A 16,301-nucleotide genomic window follows, 5' to 3' on the forward strand; every position below is an offset into this window, starting at 1 on the left:
TTGGAAGAAATAGTTCTTTTAAAATATATAATGTGGTTGAGAATTTATTAAATATGATGCCTTAGCGAAGATTCCCCTCGTCACATCGCCACAATTTAAATATTTTCCACGTGTTAAAATCATGAAATTCCACGTCCTTCACAATCATTTCCATTCGCTAATCTCCAATAATAAAAACACCATCATCTCCATTTATTGGCAACTTTTCCGGTGATCCGAGAACTTTTGCGATGGAGAAATAGCCGCCACACACGTTCTTGATTTTTTTTCATTGAAAAGTATTTTTATAAAAATTAAAAAATTTATTTGAATTTTTTTATAATGTTTTACACTGTTTAATGTGTTAATATTTAAAATAAGTTTTAAAATTAACATTCCAAAATCACCATAGTACCATCCCTTATTTACAAACTCTAGCCAGAAAAATCCACATCCATTTCCACTTGCATGGAGGGGTATCTAAATAATTCTGGCAGTTTCTATCGGGAACCTCTCCTTCACGAGGATGACATGACACGTGTCAATCTCTCCACCCTCATTTCCGTGCATATACACCACTGAGATTTTTCCCGCTTTTGAAAAATAAATAAATAAATAACCGTCGAGAAAATCTTCAGTCTGGTTATCCTCTCTGGACTAAAGACCAGAGCTTGGCAAGAAGAAACTAAAATACGGTGTCTTATTTCGAAATTCAACCTTCCATCTTCGTGCTCTCGAATGCTATAGTTCTCTGCTAGCTCCGGTCAGATAGTTAAAGGTTTTTGAGCAATGGCTATCGGTGGTTTCATTTCGAACCGGAATTTCGGTTCTTTTATAGGCTCAGGTGGGCTTTCTTTCTTTCTTTCTTAACTTAAACCTCTGTTAGTCTATTTTTCATTTTTTTAACTTATCTTCACTTTTATCTGTTCAATTTTTTTTTTTTGGTATTTGTCGCGTGAGGAGTTTGGAACTGCATTTTTTTAGTATATTTTTGCAAGCTTTAATTTCCTGCTATGAAATGCGATGCCTTTATTTTACTGATTTAGAATTTTGTAACTGATTTTTTTTTGGGGATTTGAATTCTAATTTGAAGCGGAGAAGAAAATTATTGAGAGAAATCTCTACGTAATATATTTACATGTGTGCATGTGTAATCAGCTTGAAATCAAGTTGCATGCAATTAGTTATTGATTTTTTTCTGCATATTTATTATTGATCAGGGATGAATTTTGTCTATATGTTTCGATTTACAACTAAATTATGTGAAGTTTTTAGAATACTTATCAATGCAGCATTTCCTTTTTTCAGAATTTTTTGTGCATGCAACTCTGTCTCAGCAAGTTTAATCGATTTGTATTTCGTTACAAGTTTGTTTAGTTTATTTAAGATAATGAAAATTAGAAATTAAAGATTGTCTTGGCTTTGTTTAGTGACTTCTATCTAACAGCTTTTGGAACATATTTTCTAAATTATTTTATAATTAAAGCAGCATTTATTGGTGAAGTTTAAAATGATGCTGTTTATTTATTCATTAGTAGCTTTGGAAAATCCGCCGCATCAGATTAGGTCTGGTACTCTGACAGGACCGATCAGATTGTGACGCATCAACTATAATGGTGGGTCGAATATGATATGTGCTGTGTGATGGATTCTTGCGGGTCCTCATTGTTTTAGAAGAACAATTTTAGGGTTTTTTTTTGTCGTTTTCTTTTGCGGAATACTTGAACTTGAGTCTAGCAAGGAATTGAGACTATAGCATGCCAATTGAATTATAACTCATTTGCTTATATAAACAATTGATTCTAACTATTTGATGCTTGTTGAGTTGGTTAGCTGCCCATTTTTCCTTTACCTTATAGCACCATCTGCTGCTTTTGTTTTCTTCAACGTTAAATTGTGCATATAGCTGAAACTTTATGTTAAATGCTGCTTGATCAAAACTCTTTTAAATTCTATCTGCATCGATATGGTTTTCAAGGGGAACCAGTTTCATTGAGTTTATGATATTGTCAGGCAAAGTTTTCCCAACAGGAAGAGCCATTTCACGTCATAGGGGAGAGCGAGCAGGCATTGCTTGTGCACGGTATGCACAGGGCAGCATCTTCTATGAAAGCTTACATTGCCAAATGGCTAATGGTTTCACTTCTGGATCCTCATGTTCCTCATTTCTTCAAGTTGCTGGTCATTTCGATGAAAATTTTTTGAAACCATTAGCCACTTGTCCCCAGCAAAGAAGAGGAAGATGCAAATGTTATCTCTCTGCAGATCCCTCACTAGGCAGTTGGCTTCGACCAAACAAAGGGAAATGCCAGCATTTCAATCATGTCAAGGCCATTAGAACACGTACTTATTATAAATCTGAGGAGTATGACATAACAGAACCAGCAGGTGTCGACTCCATGAAGGCAGCAGAGGGGTCAAGTGAGGTTGTTTTAGTATCTTCTTGGTGGGAACAGGTTCCAAAGAGATGGGTGATTGTACTACTCTGTTTTACGGCCTTTCTCCTATGCAACATGGACCGAGTGAGCACTTCTTTTAGGTTTTCCTTCTTTTTTTCATGTCACAGAGGTCTAAAGTTTCTTGATCAAGTAAACATGTTTCATATTCCGTGTGTCAGAGCTAAAACCTTCAGGAAGTTAGGTACTTTATTTTTCAAGTAGCTTAACATTCATTTTAGTCGCAAGGTGCCTCAAGCTGCCCTGAGCAATTCAAAGTATCACTGAACTACTTTTGAATTGACACTTAGTTGAGCTATACAAGTTATTTATTGTACTTTGAACCTGTCATCTGAACGTGCTACTTTATTCAAATTCTAATTGTAGGTTAACATGAGCATTGCCATACTTCCCATGTCACAAGAGTTCAAATGGAACAGTGCAACGGTTGGTTTAATTCAGTCCTCATTTTTCTGGGGCTATCTACTGACTCAGGTATGCTCTGGAGAACAAGACTATGTAAGAGATACATAAAAAATGACTGTTTTTATTGCATTAGCATGCACTCGTGGTTATAATTGATCTGCACTTGTTTCAAAGTATACTTATGTTTTCCCATCTCAAGAACCAGGAACTGGAAAAAAATTCTCCCAGTTCAGTATCTAACCTTAAAACTTCATTTTTGTGGCATATAGATTGTTGGGGGCATATGGGCAGATAAAATTGGTGGAAAGCTAGTTTTGGGTTTTGGAGTGGTTTGGTGGTCGATGGCTACAATACTGACTCCTATTGCGGCAAGAATTGGGCTTCCGTTTTTGCTTATCATGCGAGCTTTCATGGGGATTGGAGAGGTTGGTTTATTTGTATTTTTTCCGACATAATTCTAATATTTATAAGCATTTTGATACTGCAAAAAGAAGAAAAACTCGATTAGATGAATGATTTTAAACTCGGCATCCATTATGAAATTTCAATCCTGATTTCACTGCTCTTCCCTCTCTGTGATTGCTATATTGTCTTAAGCTAATATAGTGTGATACTTTATCTGTTAATTATTTTTTGGTTCTTAAAAAAGAAAAGGAAATGGGAATTTTATCTCTTAATTTGATTTGTTTTAATCAACTCATTTGCATTCAAAAGGGTGATGTTAGCTGTTTGGCAAGCAGATAGAGGATTTTCATCTTATGATTTGCTTTGTTGTACAGGGTGTCGCTATGCCTGCCATGAATAACATTCTTTCCAAGTGGATTCCAGTGTCTGAGAGAAGCAGATCACTTGCCCTAGTATATAGTGGGATGTATCTTGGCTCTGTCACAGGATTGGCTGTCTCTCCCATGCTAATCCATAAGTTCGGGTGGGCATCTGTCTTCTACTCATTTGGCTCCCTTGGAAGTATCTGGTTTGCATTATGGATAAAAAAGGCAAGCATATGCTTCTTTAAGCTGTTTTTTTCAGTAAATTCTATTTCTATGTATGGTTCATAGAAGAAGTCACTAGACAAAATATGAAGAATTAACAACACTAACTGACAATTATATGCTTACACTTTATGGTGGTGCAATATGTGCAATATCCAGTAGGGCAATTTTGTCTGACTTGATTGAATGGTCTTTCTAATTAGGCCAAAATAACCCATTACCGCCTTATGATGTGATGTTGATTCTATGAAATGGAATAAGAAACCATCTATTTCTGCTGCCCCATATTTATAATCATTTCACTGGTGATAGCATGCAATCTGAAACTTTATGAGAGGGGGCTTGACTGGTGATATCACATATTGAAATATGAAAACAATGGTTGTATGTATAACTTCTTATAGCAGTGGCACTGCACGGAACTGAACTTTGAAAACTTTAAGCTGCTTTTATTAATTTTTCTCCAGGCATATAGCTCACCGAAGGAAGATCCAGAGCTTAGTCCACAGGAAAAGAAGCTTATCTTGGGTGGCAATGTAGCAAAGGAACCTGTTTCAGTCATTCCTTGGAAGTTAATATTATCAAAAGCGCCTGTTTGGGCTCTAATCATTTCTCACTTCTGTCATAATTGGGGGACCTTTATTCTCTTAACATGGATGCCTACATACTACAATCAGGTAATTGATCCACTGCAAGATTGCTGAACTTATTTATAGGTGTGTGATTTCAGCTAAACCACTATCTGAACAGTATAAATTTGTAATAACCAAGTCACGTGCATCCCAACAGGAAAAAAATCCGTTTCCTACAGTTAGATATCAGTACCCTTTTCTTGCTGTTGATATGTATTATTTAGAATCATGAATAAACTTTTTTACATCTTCTTTCCATTTATGATTGTTTTGTCAGGTTTTGAAGTTTAATCTCACTGAATCAGGCCTATTATGTGTCTTGCCATGGTTGACCATGGCTGTTTTTGCAAATATAGGAGGATGGATTGCCGACACACTTGTGAGCAGAGGTCTATCTATCACAACAGTTCGGAAGGCAAGGACTAAATATTGTTCCTATTCTTAATTGTGTTTAGGTACCATCAGGCTGTAATCACTTAGATATATGCTATTGGCAGTGACTAATAATCCTATTATGGCGAGGAGGATTCTTAGTTTCTAAGAACATTGGTGTTCTGTGTGTTTTCCTATGAGAAAAGGAGCTGTAGGTCTATGCACTGATATGTCACATACATCCAAACTGCATTAGTGTTGTCCCATTACTGGTGTGCAAGTGGCTTTTGCCATTTTGCCTTAATGGAAGTACAGAGAGACCATACTAATGCCACGGCTTTAACCATATGGATGGTTCTCATTGACAAATAAATTACTTACTATATGGATTAAATATAAGAGCATGCAATTAGAATTGGATCTTTAGTCACACAACTGAACTAGAAGTATCTATATGGGATTCTTCTGTATTTCTCATCAGATGAAGTAAATTTGATTAGATTTAATAAGCTCAAAGCAGTAGTGCTGCATTCCTCTTTTTTTGGAATAATTTCTGCTACCAGGTTTTCATTAAGTCAAGTTATGGTTGCTCCAAAATTTGTCAACATTACAGATCATGCAATCAATTGGGTTTTTAGGCCCAGCCTTCTTCCTTACGCAGCTCAGCCACGTCAGGACTCCTGCTATGGCTGTACTCTGCATGGCATGCAGTCAGGTTCGTTCTAGAGCAATGCCACCTTCACCAGTTTCATTCATCTTCTAATATTTTTTTTGCTGACTATAAAATGGATATTAAGACCTTCCAATCCAATATAGCGTGAAAAAGGTGGTTTCTCCTTACTGTTTTTAAAGAATTAATGAAGAATTGTCTGTGAATCCTATCATGTGCTATCAAAGTATTTGAATTTGAAGCGCTATGGTAAGTTGAATCCAATTCCAACTAATTGAATTTGAAGATTCACCCTGCTTGCATTGATACTGTCTTCATGCTCTGATTTAATGGAAGCATATAGGTTCTAATTGAGCATTGAGTTTAATGTAGAATGAGGATGTTTTACAAGAAGTCTGAACACCTAAAGGAAAGACTAGTTCACCTCCTTTTATGCGGTGTTTTAAAGCTGGATATGGGTTTCTTGCCATTATAGATATCTTCACTCTTCTCTTCTCGCTTTCTGGTCTTCTTCCTCTTCCATTTGTTCTTTCTTTTTCATTTCTGAAAGGCAAACCCATAAGCATCTCCAGACACCAAATTAAGTGGGAAAATCAAAAGAGAGAAAAATTAATCTGTATACATGAACACAAACGAACTTCATAGGCCGTGAAATACCACCATGAGGGAGGACAAACACCCCTGCATTTTGTTTTTTTGAAATGAGATGAAAATGCTGAAAATAAATGAATTAAGGGCAGAAAATAGAATTCATTGGTCCATATGTGTCTGCAAGCAGGTGGAAATTGTAAAATTAGGATGATGTCTTACTTTGTAGAAATCTTGGATGAATTCACCTTGGTATACTTTGTTGATGACAGGGGTCTGACGCTTTCTCACAGTCTGGTCTCTATTCCAATCACCAAGATATTGGCCCCCGTTATGCTGTGAGTCATCGCAATCTTTTGTATGAGTAGATGTTAATGCCTTTAATTGTGATTTTCTAAATGCTTTGTCCCCATTGGTATTTGTTCATTGACAAAAGGATTGTACTTGTTTTCTGATGGCCTATTCTGTTTTTTTTTTTTTTCCCACTCCAGTAACCAGAAAATCACTGTCTTCATCTATGTAGAAGTTGTCTACAAACTTGAAGAAAGTAGTCAAAACTAAAGCTAATAAAATTTCAATTACAGGGAGTTCTGTTAGGACTATCAAATACTGCAGGAGTGCTTGCAGGTGTCTTTGGTACTGCTGCAACTGGATACATACTCCAAAGAGGTAAAACACAACTACAAGCAAGTTATCTCTTTAACTTTTCATCTGTTGTGGGGATTTTCATTTCCTTAATTTTGTTTCAAATTTTGTTGCTTACTTCTCAATCTCTGTTTCTGCAGGATCTTGGGATGATGTGTTTAAGGTGGCTGTCGCGCTTTATATCATAGGCACATTAGTCTGGAACCTTTTTTCAACTGGAGAGAAAATTCTTGACTAGAATAATATAAGAATGGGGAAAGATGCCATATACATGACTTAGGAGGTCAAAGTATAAAGCGACAGGAGCACCGAAAAAGGACATGTAGCACACGTGCGAGGATAAAAGTCCTGATGAATAATTAAAGGCTAGGATGCCCCAATGCATCGAAGTTTTCCTACCACCTCTGAGGCCCTTGATATGCTGCAGACATGTTTTGGGGTTGGTTTAAAAACCTTTTCATAGGTTGATTTCCTTTTCTTTCCTTGTCAAGAAAAATGCCCTCTCCTCTCCTCTCATTTTCCTTTGCATTAATACATGTTTACAAGGTTCTGATGTAGAGGATGGGTAATTTTTGCTCATATACCTATACCATGCTCCAATTGCTTATCATCCGCTTAAGAAAATATAAATCTCAACTTTGTAAGAGAACCAGAGAGCAGGGCTCCCGAGTCCCGAACAAAATTGACAATACGAACTGTGAAATAATTTCTAGTAATTAATGCTAAAACTAACATGATGAGGTACTGCGTTGTTATTAATTGTAGCTGGGCCTATATATGGCCAATATGTAAGACTTGGTCCACTAGCAATTTCTTCAAAAAGGGACTTCTAGAGCCAAAGCCGACCTAATAATATGGAGTTAATGGTGTAGCTGTAGCCTACACGCCGTGCTATCTGCTTCCAATGCGCCTAATTTCCATTTCTGGGTTGCTTACCGCTACTGGCAGAGTGAAGCGCATATGATGTGTTTGCTATTTGGTATTGTCAGGGGTGCTTCTTGTTACACAGGATCCCCGTTGAAGGAACCTTTCAATTCCTTGGGAATTGACTCAGCTTGGACCGTTAACAAACTCCTGAAGTAGGACGTAAGATTTTCTGAAAGAAGGGAAGATAGAAAGTTTCCCTGTTATATTTACTATGATCCATGGAATATTAGCTAGACCATCATTCTCCCATACATTCTCTTCCATGTTTTGCAGAATCTTTCCGATTGATACTTCAGAGCAGTACCTTACACTGACTGGTTTGATTGATTGATTCCGGTCTCTATTTTCTTTGTGGAAAAAATTTATAATTCATTAGTGTTTTGGGTGCTGATTACGAAGCAGCACACCATATATGGGCACATATAGTTATCGGTGGATAGAAGCTTGGCACCCGAGACTGCTTAAGCTTTGCCCCAACCAGTGGCTGTAGCCAGAATATATATTATTCAGCCACCAAGCCAGAAGGTATTGTCTTAATAAGTTCAGAATTGATAAGGCATCATCAAATGTGGGGTTAAAGATGCAGCCACTTCAGAACAGTGAAGGGATGCAAAGCACGAGCACCACCTTTAAGTTTGTGAAAGCTACTAATCGCAGAATTAATACAAATAAATTTAACACCAATTTAACATCAAATAAATTGAAAAAGGGGATGACAAGCAGGAAGCTCATTAATTGAGCTGACAATGAAGCATTTATTCCATCACTATATATGAGCATAACCAAGTAATCATTTTCATAACCTTAAGCACTTACAAAAAGACCATTAAAATAAATAAATAAAATGAAGTAGAAATACACATGAATTACAAACAAGAACATAAAGAATCTTAATCATAAAAATTTGCAAATCAAAGGCTTGCTCTACTTGTAACGTACGGATGGGTTCAAAATACCCACTCCCTATTCTCTCTCTTTTATGAAAGCTAAATTAATTTGAAGCTATAAATAATAAAGTCGATGATGACCATGCCATTAACAATATTGTATATATAGATAGCTAGGAGAAGCTCTACCATCTTGTGTCCTGTGAGAAACATTAATCAGAAATGGCCCACCTGATGAAAATGAAAGCAAATATATGCCCTTTAATTTGTCTCTCTTGCTTCACATGGAGTACCTTCACCTTCTTAAATACACATCTCCAAATCCACCAAAACCTTTAAACAACCCCAACCACCACTCCCTTCCCAGCAGCACTTTCACTAGCGCCGTTACACCCACCACCGTTATATCTAACGGCAATTGCCTCATTATTCCCATGTAGCAACTGGCGTGACTCTCCTTCTTTACCCTTCTTTATTATTCTTGCCGCGGTACCCTTCAGATCCCTCTTATGCACATTGACTTTAAGCCCGTGTTTCATGAACAATGTTAATGACATCTTTTGCTCCACCTTGTGACCCTGAACAACTGAGAGACGGTGGCGTAACAGCACCGCCGCCGCCACCGATTTCATCTGAAGATAAGCCAAGTCTTTTCCTAAACATATTCTAGGGCCTGCATTGAATGCCACAAACTTGTATGAATCATGCATGATGAATTTTTTCCCATCAGAAGACAACCACCTCTCTGGCTTGAATTCCAAGCAATCTTCGCCCCATGTGGTCTTCATCCTCCCAGATGCATATATAGAATAGGTGACCGAAGATCCCGCCGGCACAAATGTCCCATCCGGCAACACATCGTCGGCAACTACATGCTTTGAGTCCTGAGGCACCGAAGGGTAAAGCCTTAGGGTTTCTGATAAAGCTGCTTTTAGATATATCAAACTGTCTATTTCTTCGAACCCTAACGGCTCGTCAACCCATTTTGTCACGTCATCACCACGTGTCTTGATCAAGACCGTGCAAATTTCATGCAAGATTTTCTCCTCCACCGATGGATTTTGGGTGAGGAGCCAAAAGAACCAGCTCAACGCCACTGATGACGTGTCACGTCCAGCAAGGATAAAATTGAGTGCCACGTGTTGAAGGAAAGTGTCTGAGTAAGATTCCTTCTTCTTCATGAATCTTGACAGCAAATCATCATGTGGAATGTTACGATCTTTTTGTTGATCCAATAACTCTTTCTTACGTGCATCAATAACGCTGGTCAGGTAATCGTCAAGCTGGGTTAAGCTTCTGTTCAAGCTGACTTCCAAGCCAAGTCGAAGCCATTTTTTCAGCTTCCACAAAACTTCTGGCAAAATGAATCTCTGAAGTGATGCTTCAGTGGCTCGGTCGAAAGCTGAAGCAAAGCTGTTCTCAGGAAGCCCTGGTGCGCACGTCTGCGGGTCCTTGCCAAAAGCCAAACCACAAATGTTGTCAAACGTGAGCCGAAGTAACAAGTCTTGGAGATCAACCTGCTCGCCTTTGAGCTGAGCTGTTTCAAGGACTGGGCAGAACCTCAACTTGATGGCTCTACTCACCCACCGAGCCATGGCCTGGCGCAGAGTCCTGGTGGTGAACTCCAGTGCGGCAGTCTTACGCTGGAACAGCCAAGTGTCACCGTCAGAGTTGAAGATCCCTTCCCCAAGAAGGTCATGGAACACAGCTTGCCATGTGGGTCCCTTTGGGTAGTTGTCGAACCGGGTCTTCAAGAGGTGCTCTATATTTCTCGGGTCGCACGTGACAGTCACGAGGCCTTGCTTCTTGGCTAAAAAGGGAATTGCACAGATGCAGGTCTGGTACGTACCACCACACGCGCGGAGGTTGTCGTAGATCCAGTCATGCAAGCGGTCACAATTCTCGATCAAGCCAGGAAGACTGCCCAGTAAGGGATACACACGTGGGCCCTTTAGTGACCGCGAGATGAATGTTAACCACAGTAGATAAGTAGTTACAGCAGCAAAAAGAAGTAGAGCTGTAGACATATCCATGACTGTATATTGAAAGATAAAAGAACAAGCTCATGCAAGAACTTGTTACTGTTCAAGCTAGGGTGTTGCTAACAAAAAGCTTACCTTAAAAATAACAAGAATGGAGTTGAAATGTGAGAAATCTTGATACAGAGAAAAATCAAGATTACATAGCAATATCGTGCATGATGAAAGCAAACTTATGTATGGGCCGGTGAAAGAAATGGGCGATTGTATAATTAGGAAGAGAAGGAGTAGGAGCCGGGAGAGTTATAAACAAGAGAAGGAAGTGAGGGCGTAGTACAAAGTGGAGAGAGACAGAGAGGGGATTTATAGGTGAAATGAATTGAAAGCAATTATTAAGGCCAGACTGGTTTCTTGGAATATTGCACCATCTCTCTCTTGAACAATCTAATGCATATGCAGAGCAATAAATTCCCTGAGAGGTCGTTGAGGCTGTGAAAGATAAAAAGAACTTAAGCCACGATGATCACTTTCCCACGGGAAACTACTCTAGCAATCCCTCAAGATGACTTCTCCATCTATGTCACATAAACTCCCTACACGCCACCTAATTAATTTTGCAGGCAAGGGGAGGGGCGACCGGGTCGTCAATAATTCAAGCATTGAATGAAGAGAAGTTAATGAGATTGGTTGAGGAACTAAAAGAAGAGATGCAGGAACAGTGATGAGTGAAATCATGTATAAAATAAAGGGGATCACACGAAATATGTGTGGCAAATATTAGTCTCGGTCCTTAAAAGAAGCATGCATGGCTTGTTGTATATTTTGATAAGACGATCATCGGAAAACTACTTCGGTGGTTTTACAGTAATAATTCCTGCTATCCTTATAAGGAGTCTTAAATGAAAATGGGTTTGTCATGTGGGCTTCTGGTTAGGGTTCGGTGAGCAACCCCGGCCCGGCCAGCAATTTATAACGTGATATTGAATATTGGACTTTACAGCTTCGATACTTTCTTTTTTTCTTGATGAATTTTCTTTTCTTTCCCTTCCTCATCCTTGTCTATTGTTTCTTTTTCTTTCTTTCTGTCGGTACATGAGCCGATAAAAAAAAAAAAAAATTGTGATTCATCACACGGTTTTGACCCAACTGCCGGTATATTAATGCTTCCGATGATAAAAAAGGTGTGCCCCGTAGTGGCTGCCTTGGTGGTGGATATCCTTGCAACTTGCAAAAGCATTGATAAAAGTCAAATCTACTGATCACCTGAACTAGGCTGGTGGCATTACCAGTGTGCTTTGTTATTCTATGAGTTCTATGCAAATGGTTTTTGGAAATGAAAAATAAAAAAATAAGGGATTTTAATATAACTTTATCAAGTGGTATTGTAGCAATTGATTTTTAAAATATTTTTATTTAGAAATATATTTTAAAAATAAAATTAAAAATTTGTTGAAATGTGAAAAATAAAAGGTTAAATTTTGTTAGTAGATGATATGTAGGGTTAAGTCTCATGTCTTAAATTAAATAATGAAAAATTGTTATATTTAAAATATTTAAATTCTAATTTCATGTCGAGATGAAACTTAGAATAGAAAATGATGATGTTATTATTATTCAATAATTTAATATATATTTCATTTTTAACTCATGTAGAGTCTATATAGCCACTACATAGGACACCTAAAAAAATAAATTATGAAATGTATTTGATCATCTCATTTAATTAGATTATTCAAATTATTTATTGATTATCTGAAGTTGTTTAATCCCTTGATCTCTTTAGAAAATAATCAAGAATATTTATCTTAATTGTTTTCTTAACATGTCCCCTCAAACTCATAATAATTTTAATTTTCATAAGTTTGATATGCATCACTTCTATTGTCATTGTAGTCTCATATATTTATATTCAATAATTGTTTTTTATTTAAACATAGTTATTCTTAGTCATTTTTCTCCTTTTGGTTGCCACCATATTTTTCTAGTCAAACATATCTTTTTAAGATTTGACTTTTGAAATGGCCATTCTATTTTGACTCATTCTTCATTAAATTAATAATATTATTTTTTTATCATGGCTCTTTGGTCGTTTCACATCTCCTTTTTTACATAGAATTATCTTTTTCTTTTTTTTATATAATGGGTAGTCTTTTTTGTACCATCCTTTTTTCTTGTGTAAGAATTTATTAACTTGCAATAAGTCTATCTTGTTTTTTATGTCATTCTCATAATACAGGATCTCAATTTTCTTCGTTGGGCATTGTCATACTCCACGTGACTTTGAGATCTCTCATTGTCATGAGTTGATGTACCATTAAAAAAAAGGATAATAGATAAATATTTAATAAAAAATAAAAAGAATTGAAAATATAGTGTTTTAAAGTGGTCGAATGGACAACATAAAACTACCCATCAAAAATTAACAGTTAATATTTAAAGCAAGATTTAATTAATGTCATTCACTATAGCAAAAAGAAATTTAAAATAAAAAACGATGTTATTATTCGATAATTTGATACATGTTTTATATTCAACTCATGTTGAGTTTATATAGTCAAACAACAAGATACAAAAGAAAATAGAATAAAACAAATTATAGAAAATAATTGGTCATCTGGTTTAAATGATTGAAATAATTTCCATTGCCTTGAGGTGTTCAATTCCTTAAACTTCTTTGTTATTGATTGGAAATTAATTAAATGAAGGTTTAAAAAGAAATAATGTCCCAGTTTTGCTTAATTATACACCATGAAGAAGGGGCTGAAGTCATCAAGATCAATATATTATAAGAAAGAAGAAGAAAGTTGACCTATCCTCTGGTGTTCTGATGATTCACCTGTTACAAAAACTATATATAGAAGCTTGAGAATAGATGGATGTACATGAATGTGAGGGAAAGGTACCAAATGATGGTTTACGCCTTACTGCTGGTTGATAGGAGTTGTCCCTGGTGAATATTAATGAAAATATTTAATGTCTCCTGTGATCAGCACCAAAAGGAAATTAATTTCGAAGAAGAATTCAACAGCCAGATGATTATAATACTTACCATATTAAAGAATTGCATACAGGAGCACCCCTCAATCCCATGTGTTTTCGAGCTCTAATTAAATATTCAACGGAAACACGCCACGTTTGCATATTTAGCCTTGCTCTTCTTAATTAGATTTTGTGATTAATTACTTTTAGCTGGGAGATTATACCGTTATGAAAGAACACAACTCACAGAGCCCACAGATAAGGTGATCGATTGGATGGAAGTTGACTTTTGATCAATAAATATCACTTGATGTTGGAATTGGATCATCTGGGTGGCTTGACATTTTTTTCGCACTGCAGACGATGCATCTGCTGAACCTTAAAATATGAGAGTTAGGTGCACGTGTCATAAAATGCTCCACCTGTTTTAATCCATTCCATGGATATGCTCCAATTAACCAAAACACAAGCAAGTTCTTGTTCCAGTGTCCATCGTGGAAATGCAGCTTACCAAGAATATAAAAGCATTTAGACGTATACAGATTTAATATCGTTGTTGTTTGATAGAGACTGCATGGGAGATGCATCGATATATATGTGTGTGTGTGTGTGGCTAACTTAGGTGGAAGGTTGAATTCTGGGGTCATTCTTGATTCCTGTACGCAAGTTAAATATCCATTCTTTAATTTCTTCGTGAATTATTTTTTAGTTACTGGGTTTTTGATGAAGTTATAACTTAATCTTTCATGCTCTAACACCTATGAATTAGTCTCCTGACGCGTGCTGATCGTTGTTTCTTGACAAAACATCAATTGTGAATTATTTTTTAGTTACTGGGTTTTTTATGAAGTTATAACTTGATCTTTCATGCTCAAACGCCTATGAAATAGTCTCCTGACTCGTGCTGATCGTTGTTTCTTCACAAAACATCAACTGTTTTCTTCTCCTCTAAACCCTCACTGTATATATATTGGGTTTTTTAAGACAATGGCCAGCAACAGTCAACAGGCTAGTTTATAGATTCTCAAGCTAATTCACAATAGCATTGAAAACTAGGATTAAATAATATTTTACCATTGATATTGCTTAATGTCTTGTGCCTAAGATACTGACTCCGGGACGTGTAAATTGGAACTTGGTGCTCGCTTTTCGCGCGAGTATGCTAGCTAAATCACTAAACTTCAGTTCAATTCTGGTAGATATTTTGGGTTAATGCTATCTGACATTTCCTTTCCCCGGACCCCGCCGGAACCTCGCTTCTGGACATCCTTCGACACCTTTAGGGTTTATATCATTTCGCTAGGCTCGAAATCGTCCCCGCTCAGTCGCTCGCATTAATGATTTGCGCAACAATAAAGACCATGCTTGCACATACCGTATCCTTACAGGTGAAAGACATAAATAGTTGATGATAATTAAGTAGCTGACCTACCTTGTCGACAACCAAACTAGAAGGACTCTTCGTTTGCTAGCTGCGCTGAAAATAAATCGGTCCTTCAAATTAAGGAAGCCGTCAGGCTTTGTCTAACTACTATAATTCTGTTACTATCAACACCGGCCTGGCTGGCTAGACCATAACCTTGGTAAATGAACTCCCAGAAGTAATTGCCCTAGTTCGTTTTAAAATCTCCGAATATCAGCTACCGATACCGCAATGGTAAATGAGATAACAGAACATTCATGGATGATTATTTAGAAGCAGGAAGCAGATCTTAATCGCTGTTGTATGCGCATGATCATTCATCTTATGTCAAATTACTGTAATTACTATCCAAATGTTTTCCCATATTTCAGACAAATGTAGCAGCATTACATTGATTAGCCAATATGCTTATAAATTATGTTTTTTTTTTTTGATAGATTATAAATCGAGTTCTTGAACTGAAAATGAAACGCTAAGTGCAACACATTTCAAAGAAAATATGAACAAACAGATGAAATTGCTTAACATAAAAGAAAACCCTTCAAAGTCTTAAACCTAGAACAGAATTCTGTAAATTTGGCAGAAAGAGTAATTTCCGGAGAGTGTAGACCTGGGTCAAGTCTTCAAAGCTTTAGAGTGTAGACCGATGCCGGGTTGAATTAAGCATATGGTGGAGAATTAGGTGATCTACATCGGCATTTAGCTATACAAAATAGGCCTGAATTTGTATTTGCTGATAAGATTGAATGTTGGACACATTACTTTATTTTCCAAATTTGGTAACCATAAGTAGGTATTGAAAAAATTGAGGGAGTTCTTTTCTAATTTATATAACAATGAAGTTGATTTTAGAAAACAAATTAATATATTTAAACGATAAATTCTACATCATGAATAAGAAGCTAGAGTCATCAATTCCAAAATACTATCAAGAACCGTTGACCTATTATTGGAAAATTAAATTTTCAAAATTATGGTTCTAATTTTCGCTAAATTCCAAGTCATGAAGTGGCAAAAGTCATCAAGATCAATATATCATCAAGATTCGTTGACCTATCCCCTGCTGTCCTCGTGTATCACCTGCTGGGAAAACATTACAAAAGCTCGATAGTAGATAGATATAGATGCATATAAATGTTAGTCCACGCATTTCTAAATGGTTGATGAGAGCTGCCCCTAAACTCCAATTAATCAAATTCTTAACCATTCTGGTAATGCAATAGCTTACCAAGAAATAAAAAGACACTAAATAGAATGATTTGACGAAAGGTTGATGATAATTATTGTTAATCCGCTGTCTTAAGCCTTGTAGGCGTCTTCATAAGTATTGTGAGAATTGGATATAATGGCACTTGGTGATGTATGTT

At 36.7% G+C, this 16,301-nt stretch overlaps 2 protein-coding genes across 2 annotated transcripts; one reads left to right on the plus strand and one right to left on the minus strand.

Annotated features, from left to right (window-relative positions):
* Nucleotides 1–570: 570 nt before the first annotated feature.
* Nucleotides 571–7,349, plus strand: ANTR2 (Major facilitator superfamily protein). Its single transcript, XM_011038184.1, has 11 exons — nucleotides 571–823; nucleotides 1,993–2,501; nucleotides 2,802–2,909; nucleotides 3,110–3,265; nucleotides 3,620–3,835; nucleotides 4,300–4,509; nucleotides 4,742–4,879; nucleotides 5,450–5,551; nucleotides 6,367–6,432; nucleotides 6,679–6,763; nucleotides 6,880–7,349. Exons 1-11 carry the CDS (start codon nucleotides 769–771, stop codon nucleotides 6,975–6,977), a joined length of 1,743 nt encoding a protein of 580 aa, XP_011036486.1. The 5' UTR covers nucleotides 571–768; the 3' UTR covers nucleotides 6,978–7,349.
* A 1,088-nt stretch (nucleotides 7,350–8,437) lies between these two features.
* Nucleotides 8,438–11,380, minus strand: CYP86A8 (cytochrome P450, family 86, subfamily A, polypeptide 8). The gene has a single exon (XM_011038195.1). It carries the CDS (start codon nucleotides 10,584–10,586, stop codon nucleotides 8,889–8,891), a length of 1,698 nt encoding a protein of 565 aa, XP_011036497.1. The 5' UTR covers nucleotides 10,587–11,380; the 3' UTR covers nucleotides 8,438–8,888.
* Nucleotides 11,381–16,301: the final 4,921 nt, after the last annotated feature.

This window comes from Populus euphratica, unplaced genomic scaffold (genome assembly GCF_000495115.2).
Source record: "Populus euphratica unplaced genomic scaffold, PopEup_1.0 scaffold2.1, whole genome shotgun sequence".
Taxonomy (NCBI): Eukaryota; Viridiplantae; Streptophyta; class Magnoliopsida; order Malpighiales; family Salicaceae; genus Populus; species Populus euphratica.